This window comes from Hyaena hyaena, unplaced genomic scaffold (genome assembly GCF_003009895.1).
Source record: "Hyaena hyaena isolate Hyena2069 unplaced genomic scaffold, ASM300989v1 scaffold_231, whole genome shotgun sequence".
In the NCBI taxonomy this organism is placed as follows: domain Eukaryota; kingdom Metazoa; phylum Chordata; class Mammalia; order Carnivora; family Hyaenidae; genus Hyaena; species Hyaena hyaena.
In genome coordinates, this window is record NW_024080862.1 from 2,129,514 (window position 1) to 2,150,153 (window position 20,640).

Consider the following 20,640-nt stretch of genomic DNA (forward strand, 5'->3'; position numbering starts at 1 on the left):
AATAAATGATGATGTCCCATGATCATGCATTGGAAGACACAATATTGTTAAGATATCCATTTTCCTCCTATTTTCTGTATATTCAGTGGTATTCCATTTATAGAAATTAATAGTTTTTTTTTTAGAAACTGACAAGCTGATTCCAAAATTCACATATAATTACATATTACCAAATAATAACCAAAACAATCTTGACAAAGAACAAAGTTGAAGGACTTACACTGCCTGGTTTCAAGACTTACCAAAATGCAAAGTAAATATAGTATCATTTTGGTATGAAGATAGATATGTAGAATAATTGAATGGAATAGAAAATCCAGAAATATATATGGCCAATTGGTTTTTAAAAAGATGCTAAATAATCCAATGGAGAAAAGATTTTTTAGTTAAAAAAAAGACTCCATGACCCTTAGGTCACACCAGACACAAGCACTGACTTGAAATGGACCATAGATCTAATTAAACAGCTAAAAATACACATTTTAAAATGATCTTTGCTCTTCAGAAACAAGAAATTGAGAGGGTTTCCACAAACTGGGGGAAATTCTATCTCTCTGGGTGGGTAGATAGATATAGATAATCTGACACAGCTGTAGCTAGAATATGCAAAGAACTCTTAACAACTAAAAAGATAACCCAGTTAAAAACTGGCAAAAGACTTGAACAGATATTTTGTAAAAGAATATACAAAAACAGCCAATGTGGGTGTAAAGATTTCAGCATCATTAGTCACCTGGGAAGCACAAGTTAAACTGCAGTGAAATACCCCTGCATTTGTAGTAGAATAGCTAAAATAAAAAAGACAATACCAAGTGTTGGCAAGAGTATAGAGCAACTTATGTACTCATACATTGCTCATAGAAATGTAAAATGGTACAACTACTTTGGAAAAGTTTGTCAGTTTCTCATAAAGTTAAATACTGTACTGACCCAGCAGTGCCATCTGTACACATAAAAGACCCAAAAGGAATGAAAACCTCTACCCACAAAATGACTTGTCTTTGAACATTCAAAGAGCTTTGTTCCTAGGAGTGCCAAACTGGAAAACCAAGAATGTTTATCAACAGGCAAATAAACAAATGGTGGTGTAATCAGAAATTGGCATACTATTCAGCAGGACAAAGGAATGGAAATACTAATATGACGTTATTGATGAGGCTCAAAAACATTTTGCCGAGGGAAGAAAGCCAGATGTAAAAGAGAGCATATGGTGCAATTTCTATTTATATGAAGTTCTAGAATAAGCAAACGTATCCATTATATAGAAATTAGATCATTGGTTTTCTGGGGTAGGAGGAGGGATGGTTGGCTAGGAATGGGAACGAGATAACTGGGTGCTATACATGCTCAGTGTCTTGACTGGGGTGTTTATATAGTGCGCATTAATGTTAGCTAAAACACAAACTTAAAATGTATGCAGTTTTATTCATAGCTTGTATTTTTATAAAGTTGATTTAAAAATACCCTTAGAGTAGAATGAAGAGATACTTTGTTTCTAGGGAAGATGCAGTAACGAACACCCTCCTGCCTGAAACAACAGCAAAACTAAAAACAGACAGTGTATGTAAAACGCTGGACATCAGGCAGTGAAGGACAAGGATCGATCCCCGAGAAACAGGAAGTAAAGTGAATGAGCATTGTGACTGCCCCAGCTCACTGGCTTGAGAGTTCTGGGGGGCATGGCATGAGAAGGGGGACCCAGGCGGAGCCCTGTGACTTCCTGCAGTTGAGAAGACAAAGCTAAGAGTCTGTAGAAACCAAGGTGGCTAGAGTATCCAGGACAGAGTATTGGAGAGCAGAGACCTGCATAGAAAGAGAACCCTGGGGATGAACAGAAGGTCCCCCTCCACGCAGCAGAGTTTACTTTTTAGTACCTGTCTGTGAGGAAACTACCTAAGACTAAAAGAAGAACATTGGAATGGATTATAAAGGATGATGTTTGGTGCTCACACAGGGCCTGGAACATTGCCTGTGCCCACTGACCAAACTGAAAAACTCATAATTCATGGGACATTAGGGAGAGTATTCAAAGGATTTGCCCAGTTAGTGAGGAGTAACTAGACCTAGCTGGGGAAGGGCTCCATACTGATCTAGCGGAACAGTAAAGTAAGGCATGAAGGATCAGTGTGATCCAAATAACTGTATCTCAGAACAAAGCACTAGAATATTTATAGGAATACAGAATATCTCACACCCAACAAGATAGAACTTACAATGGCTGGCATTCAGTCAAAGGTTACTAGGCATGCAAAGAAGCAGAAAAACATGACCCATAATAAGATTTAATCAATCAGTTGAAACCAACCCAGGACTCACACAGATGCTAGAATTAACAAAAAGAACATTAAAAAGTCATTAGAACTGTATTCCATATGTTCAAAATGTTAAATAGAAACACGGAAGGTACAAAAATATATAGCATTGAAAAAAATCAAGATCCTAAGAATAAATCTAATAAAGGGTGTACAAGACCTCTTCTACGCAAAACTTTGCTGAAGGACTTTAAAGAAGACCTCAATAAATGGAGGGATATATGATCATGGTGGAAAAGCTCAAATTTATTAAGATGTCAGAAGACAGGTATTAAGAGAAGTTTCTTTCCTTCGTAAAGAGAAGAAAGGAAGAGAGGACAGGGCAGATGTAAGTTTGGTTTGATGGTGGGAAGCTGGGAATATTCTTGCCTAATTCCTAGTTTTCCTGAAGCAGAAAGCAAGCTCAACTGCAAGGGCAAGAGGGTAGCTGGTTGAGTTGGATGTTTGAAGAGCATGGAGAAGGCTCAGATGAGTCACTGTGGGGAGCTGAGAGGGAGTGATAGGCTGTGTTGAGGTCTTATGTGAAGCTACTGCTGAGGGATCTGCATTGATGGCAGCCTATCCCACCCACCCCTTCTCTAGCTAGGGGAGAAGGAGGTATTTGAGCTCATCTAGAGTTTGTTATCTGTGTATAGTAAAAAAGTGGGAGAGAGTTTAGGTTACTGTCAAGAACTTCACTGAATGGATCACTGATGGATCGTGAAATCTAAGTTAGATTAGGAGGAAAGGAGAGGCCTAATGGGTGGGGAGCAAATGGAAGGGTCAGTGGATTGGGCATTTCAGAAAGGTTAAAAAATGTCTTTTGTGGGAGCAAGGAAGGCAACTGTTAGGAGAGAAGGTTATGATCAGAAAGCAGGGACTTGTGATGAGGTTAGGGATTTGAGGTGTCACAGGGATTGGGTGGCGGAAGCAGCATGGAGGAGATGGCCTTTGGAGATTAATATGTCAAGGAATTGCAAAGCTAGGGGTTGGCAGAGTCAACCAAGGGTTACTGGGGTCCCCCAAGAGGATGGTAGAATAGAGAGGAAGGCTGGTAGTCAGGAGCTGAAGGCTTCAGTTCAGGAGTTTGGCAGAAGATAACTGCAAGGAAGGGGCGAAGGCCACGTGCCCACTGGTACTGTCCCCGAAGGGAAAGGGTTTTTTGTGTGATTGACTTTTATGGCAGAATGAAGGAGTATTGGTCTAAATGTTAAGAGGAACAGAAAAGCAAGCAACTCCACCTTGAGGAGGGATCTGGAAGGACTGTAACGGAAGCAAAACAGAAAACTCAAGGTTGCCCCAGGTTTCTATCTAAGCAATGAGGCCGGGGCTCCCTTTGAAGAGGCTGAGGGCACAGGAGCAGGAATTCCAGAGGGCACAGGGAAGGGTTGAAGAGCGAGGGAAGCCCGGGTCAGTGGGAAGGAGGTTCAGAGGAAGGTGGGGACAGCTGTGTCCTGGGTGATAGGGATTGGGCGTTGGACGTGTGCCTTGCGCTTTGGATAGGCTTTTGCTGGTGGTCATCAGCAGAGGGAGCAGAGGCTTGGTGGTGAGGTCTCCTGATGGGGGAAGGTTCTCGGCTGACGGAGACCCTGGCGCACTTGGTCTGGGGCCATATCAGCCCCTCTGGTCTGGGCTCAACCAGCCTGAGGTGTGTGCCAGAAGCTTCACTCTCTACAGAGAGTCTCTCCGGAGAGCACGTGGAGTGCCGGGTGTTCCAGCGGTGTGGATGGTCCAGCCAAGGGTTGAGGTCTCGGTGCTGCCCGGCTGCAGTGGTTCCTTTGGCCAAGGAGATGACGGGTCGCTAATGTTACTGGTTCCCACGGATCATCACGGTGGGGAGAGCACAGGTTCAGGGACCTGGCTGTCATCTTCGTTGCATGCTTCCTGCAGACGTGACTTTTGCCACTGGGCTTCTCTTCTGCATGTTGGGGTTTTCTCACTCAAGTTGGATGGCCTATCCACCCTGTCACTTCTCTTGCCGAGCCGTTCTAAGAGCCAAGGAGGGAAATGGATGGGAAGGGACCTGTAAACTGAACACACCTTCTCAAACGCGAGGTGTGCTCAGCATCCGCGAGACCTCAAGGAGACTGATTCTGTGTGTTTGAAAAGCTGCCTTATTTGCACTCTGAACGCTCACTTGCCGGCTCCTCTCTCCAGGGCGCTGTAGCTTTTCAGGACCGGAGTGGCACTTGAAGTGCTAACCTAATTTCTCTAAGTCTGATTATCGGAAGAGTCAGGTTTGGATTCAGGGATAAAATATTAATCTGTTCAGAACCAGATCATTCCCTTTAAATTCTGCTTTAAAATAAATCTTGGTCTAAGTTAAGTTCTCTGCTGGCACCTTTGGAGCTTCCAAGCATTTGCAGGTTTTTGGCTTCTAAGTCTGGGAGGCTTTTGCTGTATCTGAAGGAGTCTTAATTCAGTGGGCGATGACACTGAGCCTGCCCAGAGGTGTGCAATTCCCAGAGCCCCACCTGACCTTGAATCCTTTGCCATTCCTGATGAGCTGGCTTACAGGGACATAACCCAGGAACTCCAGGGTCCAGCATGGAGGCCAACTGTATGCCTTTCCTGTCCTACCATCAGTCACATGCATGTTAGCATCTGCTCTGTACATAGCAGTGTGCCCAAGGCATATAACAAATGGCTGGAACGTCAGAAAGGGCTCTCTTGAGGAAGCCAGGCTCAAGGTGGTCATTTGTAAGGAAGGACCTTGAAGGAAGGACATTTGTAAGGATATAAAGAAAGAAGGGCACTTTCCAGGTCCCAGCAAGTGGCAAGGAAAGCAGGGCCAGATGCACACGTGTGTCAGGAGCCAGGGAGGAAGCCAGGGTGCCCTGTGCTGGCTCGTGTGCAGCGAGACAGAGAATGGGTACAGAGCTGGGAAAACCCAATGAGGGAGGCGGGGTTTTCTCTTTAACTTACAGGAGTTGTTGCGGTGTTTGAAACAAGATGATAGAGTGGAACCAGACCTGGAGGGCAAAGCTGGGACCCTGCTGGGTGGCATGGAGTGAGGAGAGTCCTGGATGATGGGGGGCTCTGACTGGGAGGTAGGTGTGAGGTGATAGGCAGGGTGTGGTAGTGGAGACAAACAGGAAGGGCTTGATGCAGAAGGAGGTTGTGGGGCCTCTGAGATGGGAAGGAAGGATCTGTGGCTTTGGCTGGAGATTGACTGTGAGAGAGAGCTTTTCTTTATTCCTTGTAATTGTTAATAGAGCCACTAAAACAGGTGCCAAGCACTGGGCTAGGTGCTTTATCTAGTTTATTTCTTTTTTTAATGTTTATTTATTCTGAGAGAGAGAGTGAGCATGAGCAGGGGAGGGGTAGAGAGAGAGGGAGAGAGAATCCTAAACATCTCTGTGCTGTTAGCATAGAGCCCGACACAGGGCTCGGACTCATGAACCATGAGATCGTGACCTGAACCAAAATCAAGAGCCAGACGCTCAACTGACTGAGCCACCCAGGTGCCCCTATATAGTTTATTTCATTCAATCTTCTCTAGTACTTTAGTGAAGTGCTTTTGCTTCAGTTTTACAGATGAGGAAAGCACGCTCAAAGGGGTCTTAACTTTTCTGAAAGTCACACAGCTAGTAAGTAAGGAATCCTGGTAAGCTGGGAATTAAGCCTCCAGCTACTTGTCTCCAGAGCCCAGGCTGCTTTCCCGACCAGTTGGACGCTCCTTCTGTGTCAGGTGAGGGGCACCGTGGGATCCTGTCTACCCAGAAGGGGCCTGTGCTGATACATCCTGAGTGGCTCCGTGTTCTGTCAATATCTTTCTCTCCCCCACATTAATTACCCAAAGCAAAGTGGAAGAGTGGACGATGGAGGCTTCAGATAAATTGTTTGGTTGTTTTTTTTTTTTTTTTTCTTAACAGTGCTTGTGAACAAGGCTCATTCTAGCTCAAGTGGTCCTTTTGGATCCTTTACTGGGGATGGATCTCTCCGAATCCTTGAGTGTCCCTTATAACAGGATGCTCATTCCCTTGTTCTCAATCAAGTGTGATGGTCCACAGAGGGCACTTCCCGCCCATCCTGCCCTCCCGCAAGGAACCCCTCTGGGAGGGAGAGCTTCCCTGTCCTCTGTGTGCCATCACCAGCCAGTTTCAGTGGGTTGAATGGGGCTGAAATTCGTACAGGTGTTGCTGTGAGGACCTCCCAACAGATGGGTTTAGTTCCCGCTTGTTTTCTGGGCCAGTGTTGCCTACCTGTGGCCAGACCCTCCCAGCACACAGGCAGACACAGCCATCATGCCGCTTCAGGCGCTAAAGCCAGGCCCTTAACACAGCAAACAGTATCGGGGTATGAGTAGGACGTGCCCGGGGGTTGCAGGTACCTGCAGACATGTTCGTTTTTTAATGCTTCTGCCACCCTCCTGAGTCAGACTTCAGGTACACATTTTCCTTATTTTTCTTTAAAAACTGGAATCTGACAAGTCTAGCAAGAAGTTTCTCAAGTGACTTGTTAAGTGGCAGTATTTGAAGTGTGTCATGGAAGATACGAGTCGGCTTGGCTCATCTGATTGAATGATGTATTTCGTTCAGAGAAAGTGATAAGAGATGAGAGAGCCCATGCTTTTGAAGAATGCCTCCTAACACACGCTCTCTGCAAAACAGATGGAAACAAGAAATCTGTAACTTTTAGCATGCAACCGACATGGGGAATTATCTGCCGGAAGCACTGGAATGTCTTTGGTAGCCATGGAAACTAACTCTTCAAAGAGGGAGCAGCTCCTCTGCCCTCGACAAGGAGATGCAGTGAAAAAAAAAAAAAAGAAAGTGTATTTCATTCTAAGGTGCCGGATACACTTTATTTCCCTGGAGGACTTTTTAAGCCTTCACGAGACTCTGACTTTGTTCATTCCTGTTTGTTTTTTAACGAGTACAATTTTAGGTGATAGAATGTTACATGGGCATTTGTGACCAGACACATCCAATGCAGAGCCCACAATCCATGCCTTTGACGTGATCGTTATTAATGTAAGACCTGAGCCTATAAAACTGTGTGTTAAAATTTAGCCTCTTCCTACTGAGCAGTGGCCACTGTTCTTGACAAGGAATTGATATACAGGGATGAGAAAGACACGACTCCTCCTTCACAGGGTTTATGGTCTAGTGTGTAAAAGAAAATATCAAATAATAATTGCAGTGCTATGAAATAGGTTCTACATAAGTGAGCCTCTTATCCAGGAGACTCTAAAGACGTTAGAAAAATGTCCTCCCAGGCTGACCCAGCTGAGTGGGGAAGAGCAGTCAAGGTTAACGTGGGGAACAGCATACACACAGCTGTAAGACCTCTGTGCCTTGGAGGAAAGGAGTGAATTTCAGGATGGCTGGAGCACAGAGTTTAAGGAACAGAGTTTAGAGAGGGCCAGGAGAGAGAAAAACCCAGACAGATCATGCATTAGTTCATTCCCTCCGTGTCCCTGTTCCTCTTATGCAGGTTCAGTGCCATATGTACCCAGTCCCTGAAGTTTGGTGTGTTACAGGCCTGCCCAGCTGCTGTTCACAGCAGATAACCTTGTCATTAAAAGCTAAGGGGGAAAAAGTTTGGAAATGCCTGCTTTGAAAATGGTTCATCTTCTCCAGCGAGGGAAAATTTTCTGTTTAAAGCATTTTTGTAGACTTTTATGTCAATAAAAGCAGTCAAGGACATGAAAAGGGGGAATTGGTTTGAGAAAAAATCTCTTAAGATACTCAAACCTTTATGAACAGAAAAATTAGGAGGCACTGACTCCCTTTGCAGAAAGAGTCACTGTGGGGATTATTTTAGGAACAAGTTCCCAAAGAATGGTCATAATGTGGTATGAAGGAAGTGTGACTGTTAAAATACTTTCCTCCAACATATACTCTGTGTAAACAAAATTCCTCCATTTTCTCTTGTCCCTCTTGCCAGCCCGTGGGTCCCCCCCCCCCCACGCCCCTGGAGGCTGATGCCTCACTTGCCATTGAAGGATGCTGTCGCAGCTTAGCTCCCCTCCCCCACATCCCCGTGTCCTCTGCAAACCAGCAGGTCTTAAGGATGGGGTGCTGCGGTCCCAAGGCCCACTTCTGGCTTTCTGGCCACTCCTCTCATACAAAGAGAGCCTCCTTAGGCTTCACTGGGGCCTTTTGTGTTGAGGGAAACTGGAACAAAACCAATGATTTAGATGAACTTTGAACCTGAATCCCTGCCACTCATTTAAATTTTGTGGTGAAGCATCACACATTGTTGATTTCTTTTTAACGTAACACCTCATTTCCTTGAACAGAAACTGAATTTACATGCTTTCCAAAGAATTAGATTTAAACATAAAAATATTTTTTGAGCCAAACTGCTTTTTCATTCTGTTTCATTTCCTTTGTATCTTTGTAGGGGAAATAATTTAGGTCTAAGGATAACTGGCCTCCACTGATAAAAACCAGTGGCTCCCTTCTTCAGCTCCCCCTACTCTGCATTTTTAAGAATGCTGCTTGTGTGTATCTGTGAATTTCCAAGTCTTTCTCTTTTCACTGGAAATCTGAGTCCCAGTGGCTCTTTTGGCTTTGTTCACTGAAGGTTTTTACACTTGTTTGTGCTTGTTCTCTCTCTTTCTGTGTGTCACAAATTTTAAAGTGTTTATCTAAATTTTATTTGTGTGGGTCTGGTTAAAACAAATAGCATTACAACCCAAGAAAAAACCCTATCTCTAAATCAACATGATTTCCAGTGGCCCATTTATTTTATGGGGCATTTGAGAAATATAACAAATTCCAGAGTAAATGTGCGGTGGCCATCACGTGTGACCTGAGCTGCCATTTGAATGCAGTGGCTTGCTTCAGGCTAAGTGCTCCCTCCCTGGTGGGGTTGATTGAGCCAGGCCTCCCAGAGCGCAGGATGTCAGGGCCTGTAAATCCTGGCAATGTCAGGGTTTGGGGAGCTCTCTGCAGTGTGGGGCATCTGTATAGGGGCATCCCATCTTGGGATGGGAGGTGCTGGCTGGCAGATTGTCGCCCTGGAGCAGAGCTTCCTAGGGAGTGAGGGACAACATGTGGGGGGACGTGTACTATCATCTTTGCTAAGCCTGAGTTGGGGATCTGGAGGAAAATCAGAATGCGGGCGGTAAGTGGTAAGTCTTGACCCACCCCTTCTGATCCTGACCAGTGAGTGTCCAGTGGACACAACTCCTAAGCCAGGCAGCAGAGGGATTAGGAAACCTGTGGAAAGAGCAATTAGTTTGGAGCCTGGTTGGCCTATTTACTGAGCATACAATGCAGGGTCAGTAACGCTACCTTACTGAACTTCACTTTGGCTTTTGTGAGATGGGAGTGGCAGCCCTTCTCCCACACCGAGGAGTGAGGAGCTGTGGGACAGCATTTAAAGACACTTTGAGGACCTCAGATAGAAATCCATATGCATAAGAGGTTTGTTTCTGTTATTACTACAAAGGGGCCATGACCTGGACAGACTGTCCTGAAGGAAACTGAGGCAATACCTCCAGCTGTGAAGGCTCAGATTATTGGCTGACAGGTGGGACCTGGGGCTGGTGCAGTTACGGGTACAGGACTGTGGACTCAGGCTGTGCCTGTCTCAGAGCCTTCCACTTGTTCTTTTCGATTTCTCTCTCCCTCCTGCAGGGCTTTGCTGGGGCCCATGTGAGTGTCCTTGAGGGGGCGGGGGCAGGCTGCACCGTCACTCTGCAGCCAGAACCCCTCCGGCCCCTTGCTTCTGACTCCCTCAGCCCTCAGGCTTCTTGGTACCGATGCCAACAGACTTGTTGGCTGCCAGGACTAAGGGAGGGCAGCGGGCTGCTGCCCTGGGAGGAGAGCCGAAAGTGAGGAAGGGATCATTTCTCAGCACTGAGGGGCCCTGCTTTCCCTTTGAGCCATGGAGGAGGCCAGGAGGGTCCAGCCTCAGCCGTGGCTGGACACAGTACAGGGCGGTGTGTTGCAAGTGCTGGCCTGAGTGAGAAGAGGGGTTGGGAAGACACAGCGGCAGGATCTGTACCACATGCGGGACTCCAGCTTTCCCGCTTTGCTGCTAGTCCCCTACCGAAGTCCGCATCTCCACGCACCCCTTCCAGAAGCTGCTGCTTCCCACGCTACACTTTTCATCTTCTGTACCCTTGGACTGTTAGAGGTTTCTGCCTTATATTGCGCTGAAATCACCCTTCTTCCACTTCCCTGGAGCACGTAGGGGGCCTGCTTCCTCTGTTCCAAGGCAGCCTTCTGGAGATCGAGGACCGGGAATGGGGCTCTTCTGTGGTGTCTCCTCTCTACCTCCCTGTTCCTCTTTTCTCTGCCCCCTGCCCACCTGCCTTTGTTTCCTGAACACATGGGCATGGAATGTTTACACGGCAGGGAGTGGGGGCATCATCTGGCCCTAGCGGAGATGGTTAGCAGAGAAGCTGACACTGAGTGGGACAGGCCCAGGGCACCAGCATGAGGGAGTGAAGGGAAGACGAGCACAGTGTGGGGATGGTTGGGGGCCAGCAATGATAGCCCTCACAGGTGCTTTTCCAAATAGTCTATGAAAGTTGGGAATTTTATCAGAACATGTTACTTCTGACTCACATAGTTATTGCTTCCCCATCACTCAGTGCTTACTGAATTCCTCTGGCCTCAGCACCATTGTCTTGACTTGATCTCATCTTTACATAGAACTCCTATAAAACAAAGCTGATAAGGACCCTTCTCCTATCAGACTTCTGCTGGCTCCCCTTTGCTTTCAGGGAAGTAATCCTAATCCTCCCCAAATAGTTTTGGATTTAAGGGCCCTCCCAGTCTGACCCTAAGATGTTTCTTGGTCCTTATCCCTTCATATTGCTGCCCTTTTCTTTCTCTGCCTCCCATGTGGCCCATGTGGAGGTCCTTGGGAGGGTCAATTCAGGAGCTAGGTGGGCTTCTCTGACCAACCTGAGCCTCTGTTTCCTCAGTTTCTGTGTAATGAGGGTAATAACAGCGCCGCCATCACCACTGACCCTCTGCAGTGAGGATGGGGGTAAGGCATTAGGCTGGGCTCTGCCAGGGGTATCTCGTTGAGGAGGCCAGCTGGGATTGGACACACACATACCTCCATGTGTTGGTGCTCACTGAGTAGAGTGCTCTGGTGACTCAGAGAAGGGAAGAACTCTTTGAATGGGTAGCCAGGTAGAGCTGGGTCTTGATAGGTAAGCTGAAATTCAAAGATGGGAAAAGGCTTCTAAGGTGGTAGATGGAGTTCTGTGGACAGAGCCTCAGAGGGTTGAGGAATTGAGAAGAATGTAGGCAAAATACAAGATGTGTGTTTATAAGGTGGGGAAATGGAGCTGGAATAGCCTATGGAAAAAGGCTCAAAGGCACCAAGTGCCAGGCTAAGGCGTTTGACCTTGGAGTGTTGAGGGCAGTGTTGAGGAGCCCTGAGGCTTTCTGAGCAGGACAACATCAGAATGAAGCCAAGGTCTGCAGTGGTATCCTACAGTCAAGGGGGCGTGGGGCGGAGGTAAACCCTCATGAAACATTCTGACTACAACTCTTTCCAGCGGTGTTGGTGGGTGAGGTGTGTGCAGATTGTCCAGCATAAGACACTTGCTGGTCATGGTGTCCAACTGGCAGGGAGATTCCTCACTGAGAAGTTGTTCCTTACAAAGGACATAGACCTGGAGGGAAGATTCTCCAGCAATGTGGAGACAGAACATCCACCCCATGAGGCCTGTAAATGATAAGGGAAAATGGCAGGCTGATGGCGAGAGCTGCTGCAGATGGTATGTCTGGGGTTGAACACACTCATTTCATGCTTCTGGGAGATCCCAGGAATAAGGGGCTTTCTATCCTGATGTACTGTGGCCTCTTAAGGAGTAAGGCTCATTTTGTGTGCTTTGTGCCTGCATGACTGTTGGAAGGGGAACATCATGAAAGAGAGACGTGGAAAGGAAAACATAAGAAATGTACAACATTGTCCATTCCTGAAGGATCTTACAATCTAGCTGGTAAGCAGAAATGAATATATAACATAATTTGCATTTGGTTACTATGGCTACATTTTTCCAAACACTTGAAAATTTTTTCTCTTTGGAAGTGATATCAAACTACAGAAAAGTTACAAGAATAACATAATGAACAGTCCATGTACCCTTCACTTGATGCTTATTAATATTTTATCTCATTTGCTTTTGCCTTTTTTTACACTTTTAAAAAATTTGAGCATAGTTGACACACAATGTTACATTAGTTTCAAGTGTACAGCATAGTAATTTGACAAGTTTATACATTATGCTGTACTCGCCCCAAGTGTAGCTACCATCTGTCACCATACATGCTGGTACGGTATCATTGACTATATTTCCTATGCTGTGCCTTATATTCCTGTGACTTATTCATTCCATAACTAGAAGCCTGTACCTCCTGCTGCCCTTCACGCATATTGCCCATCCCCCTTTTTCCTATCCTCTATCAACCATCAGTTCATTTGTTTCATCATTTATCTGTCTATCAGAAGTGTGGACTGATTTATTTTTAATCATACTTTGTTCCTTACTACATGGCAATGAGAAAGAATGAAATCTGTCTATTTGTAACAATGTGGATGGAACTTGAGGGTGTTATGCTGACTGAAATAAGTCAGGCAGAGAAGGATGGCTACCATATGTTTGCACGTATAGGTGGATTAGGAGGAACTTATCAGAGGACCATGGGGGAGAAGAAGGGGAAAAATAGTGGGGGAGAGGGAGGGAGGCAAACCATGAGAGAGTCTTGAATGCTGAGAACAAACTGAGGGCTGATGGGTATGGGAGAGAGGGGAAGGGGGGAGATGGGCATGGAGGAGGGCACTTGTTGGGATGAGCACTGGGTGTTATATGGAAACCAGCTTGACAATAAACTATTTAAGAAAAAAGTACATTAAAATTCCAAAAAATATATATTTTATTCTTACATCATCATTTTCTATCCTAGATTCAGCCAGTGAGAGATCCTTTCTGGCTCCTGTGCCCTTATCATGTTTTTGTTTTCCTTTAATTTAAATTTTTTAAGCACTTCCTTATTTAGGGTACCTACTCCACCCTAGCCCTGGAATTAGCCACTTTACCAAAGACTCTTGGTTTCTTTTAATAGAAATGGTATTAGAGACCAAAGTCTGGGTGCCACATGTACTCATAACTACTGGGCTGCCTTTGTTTCCATATCCTGTCAACAGAGCTAGGAATTATATGCATTTACATATATATGGGTACATATATATGTATGTATACACATACATATACATATTTACATTTATATATATATATCTTCTAGAAATCATGAATTCACATCGACACCTCTAATTCCAGTCCATCCCCAGAGGATTCTTTGTAGTCTTCCTTTCTTCCATACTTCTGTGTTCCTCCTTCCACAGTAAGAACCCTGGCTCCCAACAACACGGACACATTTACTCACTTGTTAAGTCCTGTAATAGATCTGAAGTGATTTCAGCATTGTTTTGTCCATGCGCTACAAAACACAAAACTCCTGCAAAGAGTTTAGAATTTACTTGCAGTTTTTCCCTTACTCAGTCCTGTCCAAGGCTGAGAGCATACAGTCCAGGAATCCTAAGATACCTGAGCTAGTTTTGTCTTTCTCTTCATTGTGGTCGTGGTATTTGTTTGAAATACAATCAGATTCATTTCTCTCAATTCACTTCCACTTTAGGGTTATTTCCCCTTGATGCCATCCTTGTTGATTTAATTAAAAATTGCGATGTGTAGGACACTGACGTGGTTCCAAAAGTGAAAACTGTAGAGGAAGGTATACTTAACAGTATCCCTCCTACTTTGTCCCCTCCCTTCTGTTTGTCCCATTCTGCAGTTTTTGCTTTATCCTTTGGATACACCCTGAAGCAATATGCATGTTTTCCTATTTCCCCCTTTTTCTTTTTTTTTAAATTTTTAATAGTTTATTTATTTTTGAGACAGAGAGACAGAACATGAGTGGGGGAGGGGCAGAGAGAGAGGGAGACACAGAATCCAAAACAGGCTCCAGGCTCTGAGCTCTCAGCACAGAGCCCGACGTGGGGCTCGAACCCATGAACCACGAGATCATGACGTGAGCCACCCAGGTGCCCCCCCCACCCCACTTTTCATACACAAAAGGCAAAATACCAGGTACCTTTTTGTTGAAGCCTTTCTTATATCTTTTTTTTTTTCTTTTGGTCAAATGTACCATAAATAGAATTCTGATTTGGAACAAGTAGGCTCATGTCACATGTTGAGCTGTTAGATTTCTAGGGACTTGTAAGAAGTCCGATGGTTTTGGGGCACCTGGATGGCTTAGACAATTAAGCATCTGATTTTGGCTCAGGTCATGATCTCACAGTTCAGTTCGTGAGTTCATGCCCCGTGTCAGGCTCTGCACTGATAGCTAAAAACCTGGAGCCTGCTTTGGATTCTGTGTCTCCCTCTCTCTCTGCCTCTCCCCCATGTCCACTCTCACTCTTTCTCAAAAATAAACATTAAAAAAAAGATGGTTTCTACCAATAGCTTTGTTAAATCAACTTTTGTTGTAGTGATTATTACTTCGTCCCTTAGTAATGGCTTCTAAAATGACAAATTCTCATGCAAAATGGAAAACTTTTTTTCTTCATCCACTGAGCCTGATACAAGTTTCAGTAGACTTGGGTGGGAATTTTCTAGAATGGAAGAATTGTTGACATGGAATGGGTTATTTTCAACCGAGCAGAGAGGGGTACGGGATTGATGAGGCACTGGCTGGCCCATTGGGGTTACTCTGAGCCTAGGATTTCATATGTCCTTCTCTGCTTCTCTCAGTTTTGCTGGGATCATGAAGTTTAGAGTCCACTCAGAGCTGTTTGCAGTTTTCCTTCCTTTGGTATTTGAGAAAGCTCCTCTGATTGCCCTTTTAATGCCCAGATTCAGCAGCTAAATATTACATCTTTGAACTTCACATTTGTCCAGTGCTTTGTGATTTCCACAGTATTGTCTTAATCTCCGTGAAATAATAGAACAAGTATTATGTCTTTGTTACAGCTGAGGAAACCCAAGCTCAAAAGAGATGACAGAGTTGAGACTAGAACCCTGGTCTTCAGACTGAGAGCCCAGTGTGGTCTAGGTCCATCACAAAGACCACTCCCCACGCACACACCGCTCTTCCTCCAGCCTGTCTCAGAGCCCACAGCAGGAGATTTATGCTTGCAAATCTCAGTTCTGTCCAAATCAGCAAATGTTGCGTGTCTGTTGAGTACTGGACCATTCAGAACTGTCTAAAATCTGTTCAGAGGGTTTACATCAACAGCTTTATTACCTGAACTTGTGTAATAGTGACTATTATTTAAAATAAATGGGCCATAAGCCTGGCAATGGTTTTATTCTCAGAAATCTTACTCATAGTAGGATTTTATCTATGCATGTGTTCCTGTGTGTCAACAATCAAGAATGTGCAGTGATCGAGCTTGTTAGAGAGGGTTTTTTTGTGCTTACTTCGGCAGCACATATACTAGACTGGGTTTTTTTTTGTATTTCTAATGCAAAAAAAATTTTTTTAATATGATATTAAAGCAAAATCCTCTTTTATAAAGCCCTTAAATTTTTCAGGTAACTCTTTTACTATCTTTGTAATCTTTTTCAAGAACTCAGATAGGATATGACTCTAGGAATAAGAATAGCCTGTTTGTGTTATAACCGTGTAAATTTCATACTTCAAGTTCAGAATCAAAACACAAAGATTTGTGCTTAGATACTTTTGGCAAACAATAGAAACGAGGCCCACATGGTTGTGTTGTACAGTGTATTTAAGGAAAGGATGGCATGATGTATTTCCATGTTGACACGTGAGCCTCCATGGCCTCCACTTCATTCTACAGGGATGGACATTATGGATTGGGTGTGACTTTTTCAATATTCATATTAATTTGGTGAACCTCCCCAGAACTGAATTATGCATGTACTGTATCTCAGGAGGCCTGGAAGGCCTAGAAACCCCAAATTGTTCTGAAGGTATGGTTTGCATGAACAGCAAGACGCTGCCTATGATGGCTCTTCCTACATGAGACAGGAAGGGATTCTCCCTTGCAGGAAAGGCCCCTCGGAGAAGAGTGCAGAAAACATCTCTGAGTCTTAATCAGCTTTGGTTCACCCTGCAAACCCCCTGAAGTCAGCTCTTCTGCAGGTTGCGCCCAGGATACATCATAGCCCCCTCCTCATTTTTTAGAGGGGGAAGGTGGGGTGGATCAGTCATAACAGCCAAGGACAGGTTCTGGGGCATTTGGAAGGTGAGTGATTGGGGAGCAATGAGGGTCATCCTTTTATTTACTAGGCACAGGGTGGCACCTGGGTAAGGATTCCAGCTTTTAACTTGAAGCATCAGCATCCCTGAGCATTCAAGTACCTGTTCAGCCCTTCCACAGCCCAGGGTGGAGGAGGAGAGAGAAGAGGGGTTGGCTTTATGAAGGCAGGTCATTTCCCCCCTTTGTCGGTTGGGTTGGGGTGAAGAGGTCCCTGACCGGGACGTGTGTGGGCTTCGGGCCGGCAGGACAGCAGATGGAAGGCGGATGTAACCTCCATCAGAATCAAGGGCCATGTGCGCAGAAGCTGTGCTAAATCTCATCCGCTTTTTTAGCAGCTTTTTAATCGTGCTTGCAAAATCCGTAACTTGTGTAACTTGGCTCCTGTAAGCATTCGCGGTTGGAAATGCAGATGGTTCCTTGTACATGAAAATTGGGTAATCATCCACCTGACTCCCAGGCGTGCCTGAGCACACGTGGGATTCTATATGTATGTGTAGATGTAGGATTGCAGACGCGAAAGGTGGAGTAAACAACGAGCAGTTGGGGACATTTACACGTCTGCCAAAGCCTTTCCAGGGCAGGTGTTTCCATAAATGGGCAACAAATTGTGCTGCCTCTTCAGCCCCTGCATGGAAGACTTTTGGGGAAAGATCATGGCAAGAAGTGAGGGTTACGAGCACTGGTGCTCTGTGTCCTGTGTGGGAAGGGAGGACAGGGCCATGAGGTGGGTCTACCTCGGCCCTGCCCAGGGCTCTGGCTGGGACCCACGGGTGCTGCTCTGGGCACCGGCTCCCCCTCCTAGCTCTTAGTTTGGAATGCTCCCTTTGGCTGAAAGTATTGAAGAAGCCCTCAACTTGGTGTGTGCCCTCTTTGACCACAGCTTAGCCCTGCCAGGTCCTTTCTCTTTGAAGTGTGACACCAGCTGTCCATTGGCATCTGGGGACGCTCTGGGAGAGGTGGGAAACTCTGAGTTCAGGCTAATGGCAGGGGGGTGTCAGGAGACCCTCCATGACAGCACATGGTGATTTTGGCCTGGGCTCCTTGGGATCATTCATCTTCTGAGACAGCTTATGTGTGTTGATGTGGTCTCTGCAGCTCTGACACCACAGTCTTGCTTAGGAAGACACTGTCCTATGTCCTGTCCACATGTGTGGCCTTTCTTGCTGTGCTTGTGTGACTGTTACTCAGTGCTGTGTGTCCTGCCACAAGCCTGTTGTGCAGCAGGACAGATGGCGCACGGTGCAGGTCCCTGGGGACGTCCTGACACGTGCTTCTTCTTTCTGCCTCCCTCAGAGAATTCTCAAAGGAAAGGGAGAAGGCTAAAGCCCGGGGAGATTTCCAGAAGCTCCGGGAGAAGCAGCAGCTAGAGGAGGATCTAAAGGGCTACTTGGACTGGATCACCCAAGCAGAGGACATCGATCCTGAGAACGAGGAAGAAGGAGGAGAAGAAAGCAAACGCAACAGTATGTAGCACCTTCCTCCTCCTGACCCGAGAGAGCTCGTGTGTGATTCAGACGCCTGCTGTCCAGAGAGATGCCTGTCCCCCTGACCCGGCCTATGGTCACATGGCACCCTGTCCACTGCCCGTCAGAGAGGACCGGTGTGCTTACACCGCCTCTGAGAATCTGCCGGAGGTTCAGGTTTTAGATTTGTACGTGGCCATGTGGTTTCAAGGTGGAGGAGGGTCGGCCACACTCACCCACTGGGAACCAGGAAGTGAGTGGTTCTGTGTGGGCAGCAGCCGTGGGAAGACACATGCTGACCCTGCAGCACAGGAAACAAAGCTGTGGCTCCTTCCTTCCCTTCAGAGTGAGTCGTGTTCCTGGACAAGAAGTTGAAAGGCAGGGTCCCTCTCCAGCCTCGTGTGGCCTGAAGCGGCTCCTACCTGTGCTCTACAGGGGTGGGGCGGGGGGCAGACACTCAGCCTGTCAGGGGCTGGGAAGAGAGCAGCTGACCGGTCTGGGCAGCGTTAGGAGACCTGAGAGTCAGCATGGCTTCTTGGAGCCCACTCGCCTGGTTGTTCGCCCTGGCACCAGGCACCACAGGCGCTTTCTGCAGCCCGAAGGCCCGACACCTAGCAGAGCCTGGTGTTAATTGCCACTGTCACCCAAGGTGTCTCTTTCACCACCTGCTTTCCCCACGGATGTGCCTTTACTCTTCCTGGGCCATCTGGGCCTCAGGTAAAAACAGAGATTGACATTCAGCAGTGGACTTGACTGAGATGCTTGGGCTTTCTTTGAAATCTCGAATAGTTGAGCATAAAGACCAAGAATGTCTCAAAGGTGTGTGTCCCTCACGAAGCCTGGGAACCAAGGTGGGCCCCACCTCACAGAAGAAGATGGCTGAGCGAGCCTGCTTGGGCAGGGCCCCTGAGACGGCGTGCAGTCGCGCCTTCGCTCAGTAAGGCGGGTGCTGGTTGCAGAGGGTGGGGGGCGCGGGGGGTGCCAGCGGTTTGCTTCTTCTGGGGAAGGGCAGGCCTGTGCTCGCCAAGATGCAGCACGAAGGGCCAGAGATGCAGGTTGCAAGGGGTGGCGAGCTGTGTGCAGGGTGCTAAGGGGGTCGATGGCTGGCTGCAGGGTTCCAGCACAGAGCTGTGAGGCGTCGGCCCTGAGCCTGTAAGGATGGGCGGGTCTGAGGTCAGTCAATCTCTCAGGAGAGACATCCTGAGCCACGGCAGAGGTAGGAGGAGGACGCTGAGGTTGTCTGTTCCTTTGGCTGGAGCACAGAGGGTATGCAGGTTCGGGGAGACGAGGCGGGGGGGGTTGGGGAGCAGAGGCCAATATGTGCTGCCTCTGTGCATGTGGAGGCTGAGTGGCCCATGTTTGACTGAGATGGCCTTTGGCTGCTTCTAGCCAGAGGCTCTGGGTCTGTATTTCCATGGGGAGTGAGGCTTTCCTCTTCTCACAGCTGCAGATGATGGACTTAGCCCTATGTGCTCCTGTGGGGCCTGTGGGGTGCAGGCCCCTCCCCACGCCTCCCCGCTGCTTCCCAGCATCATTGGTGCTGCTCCCTCGAGGAAGAGGCTAGGGACTCAGTGGCTGAGCGTTAGGAAGCTGCCGGAGGATTTCTAGAGCTGACTTTGTGTGCTGACTCTGAAATTGGAATTCTTAAGGGAACATTCATTCCAGTTCCAAACTTGGTGCTGTCCTTTAGGTGACTGGGTGCAAGAAGGGTGTCTGTGTGTCTTCAAGGCACATGAGCCTGAACTGCGTGGTCTTCTTGCAGCCTCTGCATCTGCCGTGTGCAGCATGGGGGATGCCTGCCTCACATTTCCCTCTTCCTTTCCAGACCACAGCTTTGGTGCTGGCCTGGGAAGGTCTGCCAGCCTTGCCCTCCCTGTCCTGATGTGGCATGCTGTGTGTGCACCAGCACAAGTATTGTCCCTTCTCCCGAGTTTAGAACCTCCTTAGCCAGTTTAGTTGTGCCTGGTGGGGAGCCGTGTGAGCCTGTTAGGGTGGTGTCTCATCATCTCTTCATTGCCCCGGCTTTAGAAATAGACAGGGGCCCCTGTTAGCACTGCTAGCAGCAGCTGTGGTGGGACCGTGCTTGTGGCCTGGGGCTTGAGGCGTGGGCATTTTCACCAGACTCGAGGCTGTGGCTTCTGCTAGTCCTGAGAGCTCACTCTGTCTTAGCCCAGTCCTTCCTGTGTCCTGGCACCGTGTGTAAAGGACCTGGCCACATGATGACAAAATCAGTGCCTCTGCCTTTGGAAACCCAGCTGAGGAAGGAAGACAGAGAGGCAGTACCTTGACTTAAATGGAACGGACAAGCTGGCACTGTGATCCGGGGCCAGCAGTCTTCCGTGGGAGCCCCAAAAGGCACAGCGAAGCAGCCCCGGAGGAATGCAAGGGAGGCTCCCTAGAAGAGGTGGCATTCCTCCTGAGCTCAAGGGAGGAGCAGCCTGTGGCTTCAAAAAGTGAGGGGCAGGGGGGTACTTATTACGTCAGGGAAATGACACAAATAAGGTACAGATGGCTATAAATGGTCCATACCGTTGTGTACTGCTTAGTAGTATGATCAAGGAAAAACCCAGCCCCCCTTTAATGGTGGTAGATCTTCAGAGTCCACTTTGTAACCAGGACTCCCAACTGCACAAAGCTGCCCTGTGTCTCTGGAATGTCAGCTCTCTGGTTTCTGCCGT

The 20,640-nt window shown here is 47.1% G+C and overlaps 1 protein-coding gene across 3 annotated transcripts in view; it reads left to right on the forward strand.

Moving 5' to 3' along the window:
• Window positions 1–20,640, forward strand: part of CACNA1D (calcium voltage-gated channel subunit alpha1 D) — a 303,488-nt gene that overhangs the window by 178,739 nt on the left and 104,109 nt on the right. For all 3 annotated transcript variants that reach the window (XM_039243605.1, XM_039243606.1, XM_039243604.1), the window contains exon 9: window positions 17,793–17,962. In XM_039243605.1, the coding sequence (XP_039099536.1) occupies window positions 17,793–17,962 (170 nt within the window). The remainder of the gene's footprint in view (window positions 1–17,792; window positions 17,963–20,640) is intronic.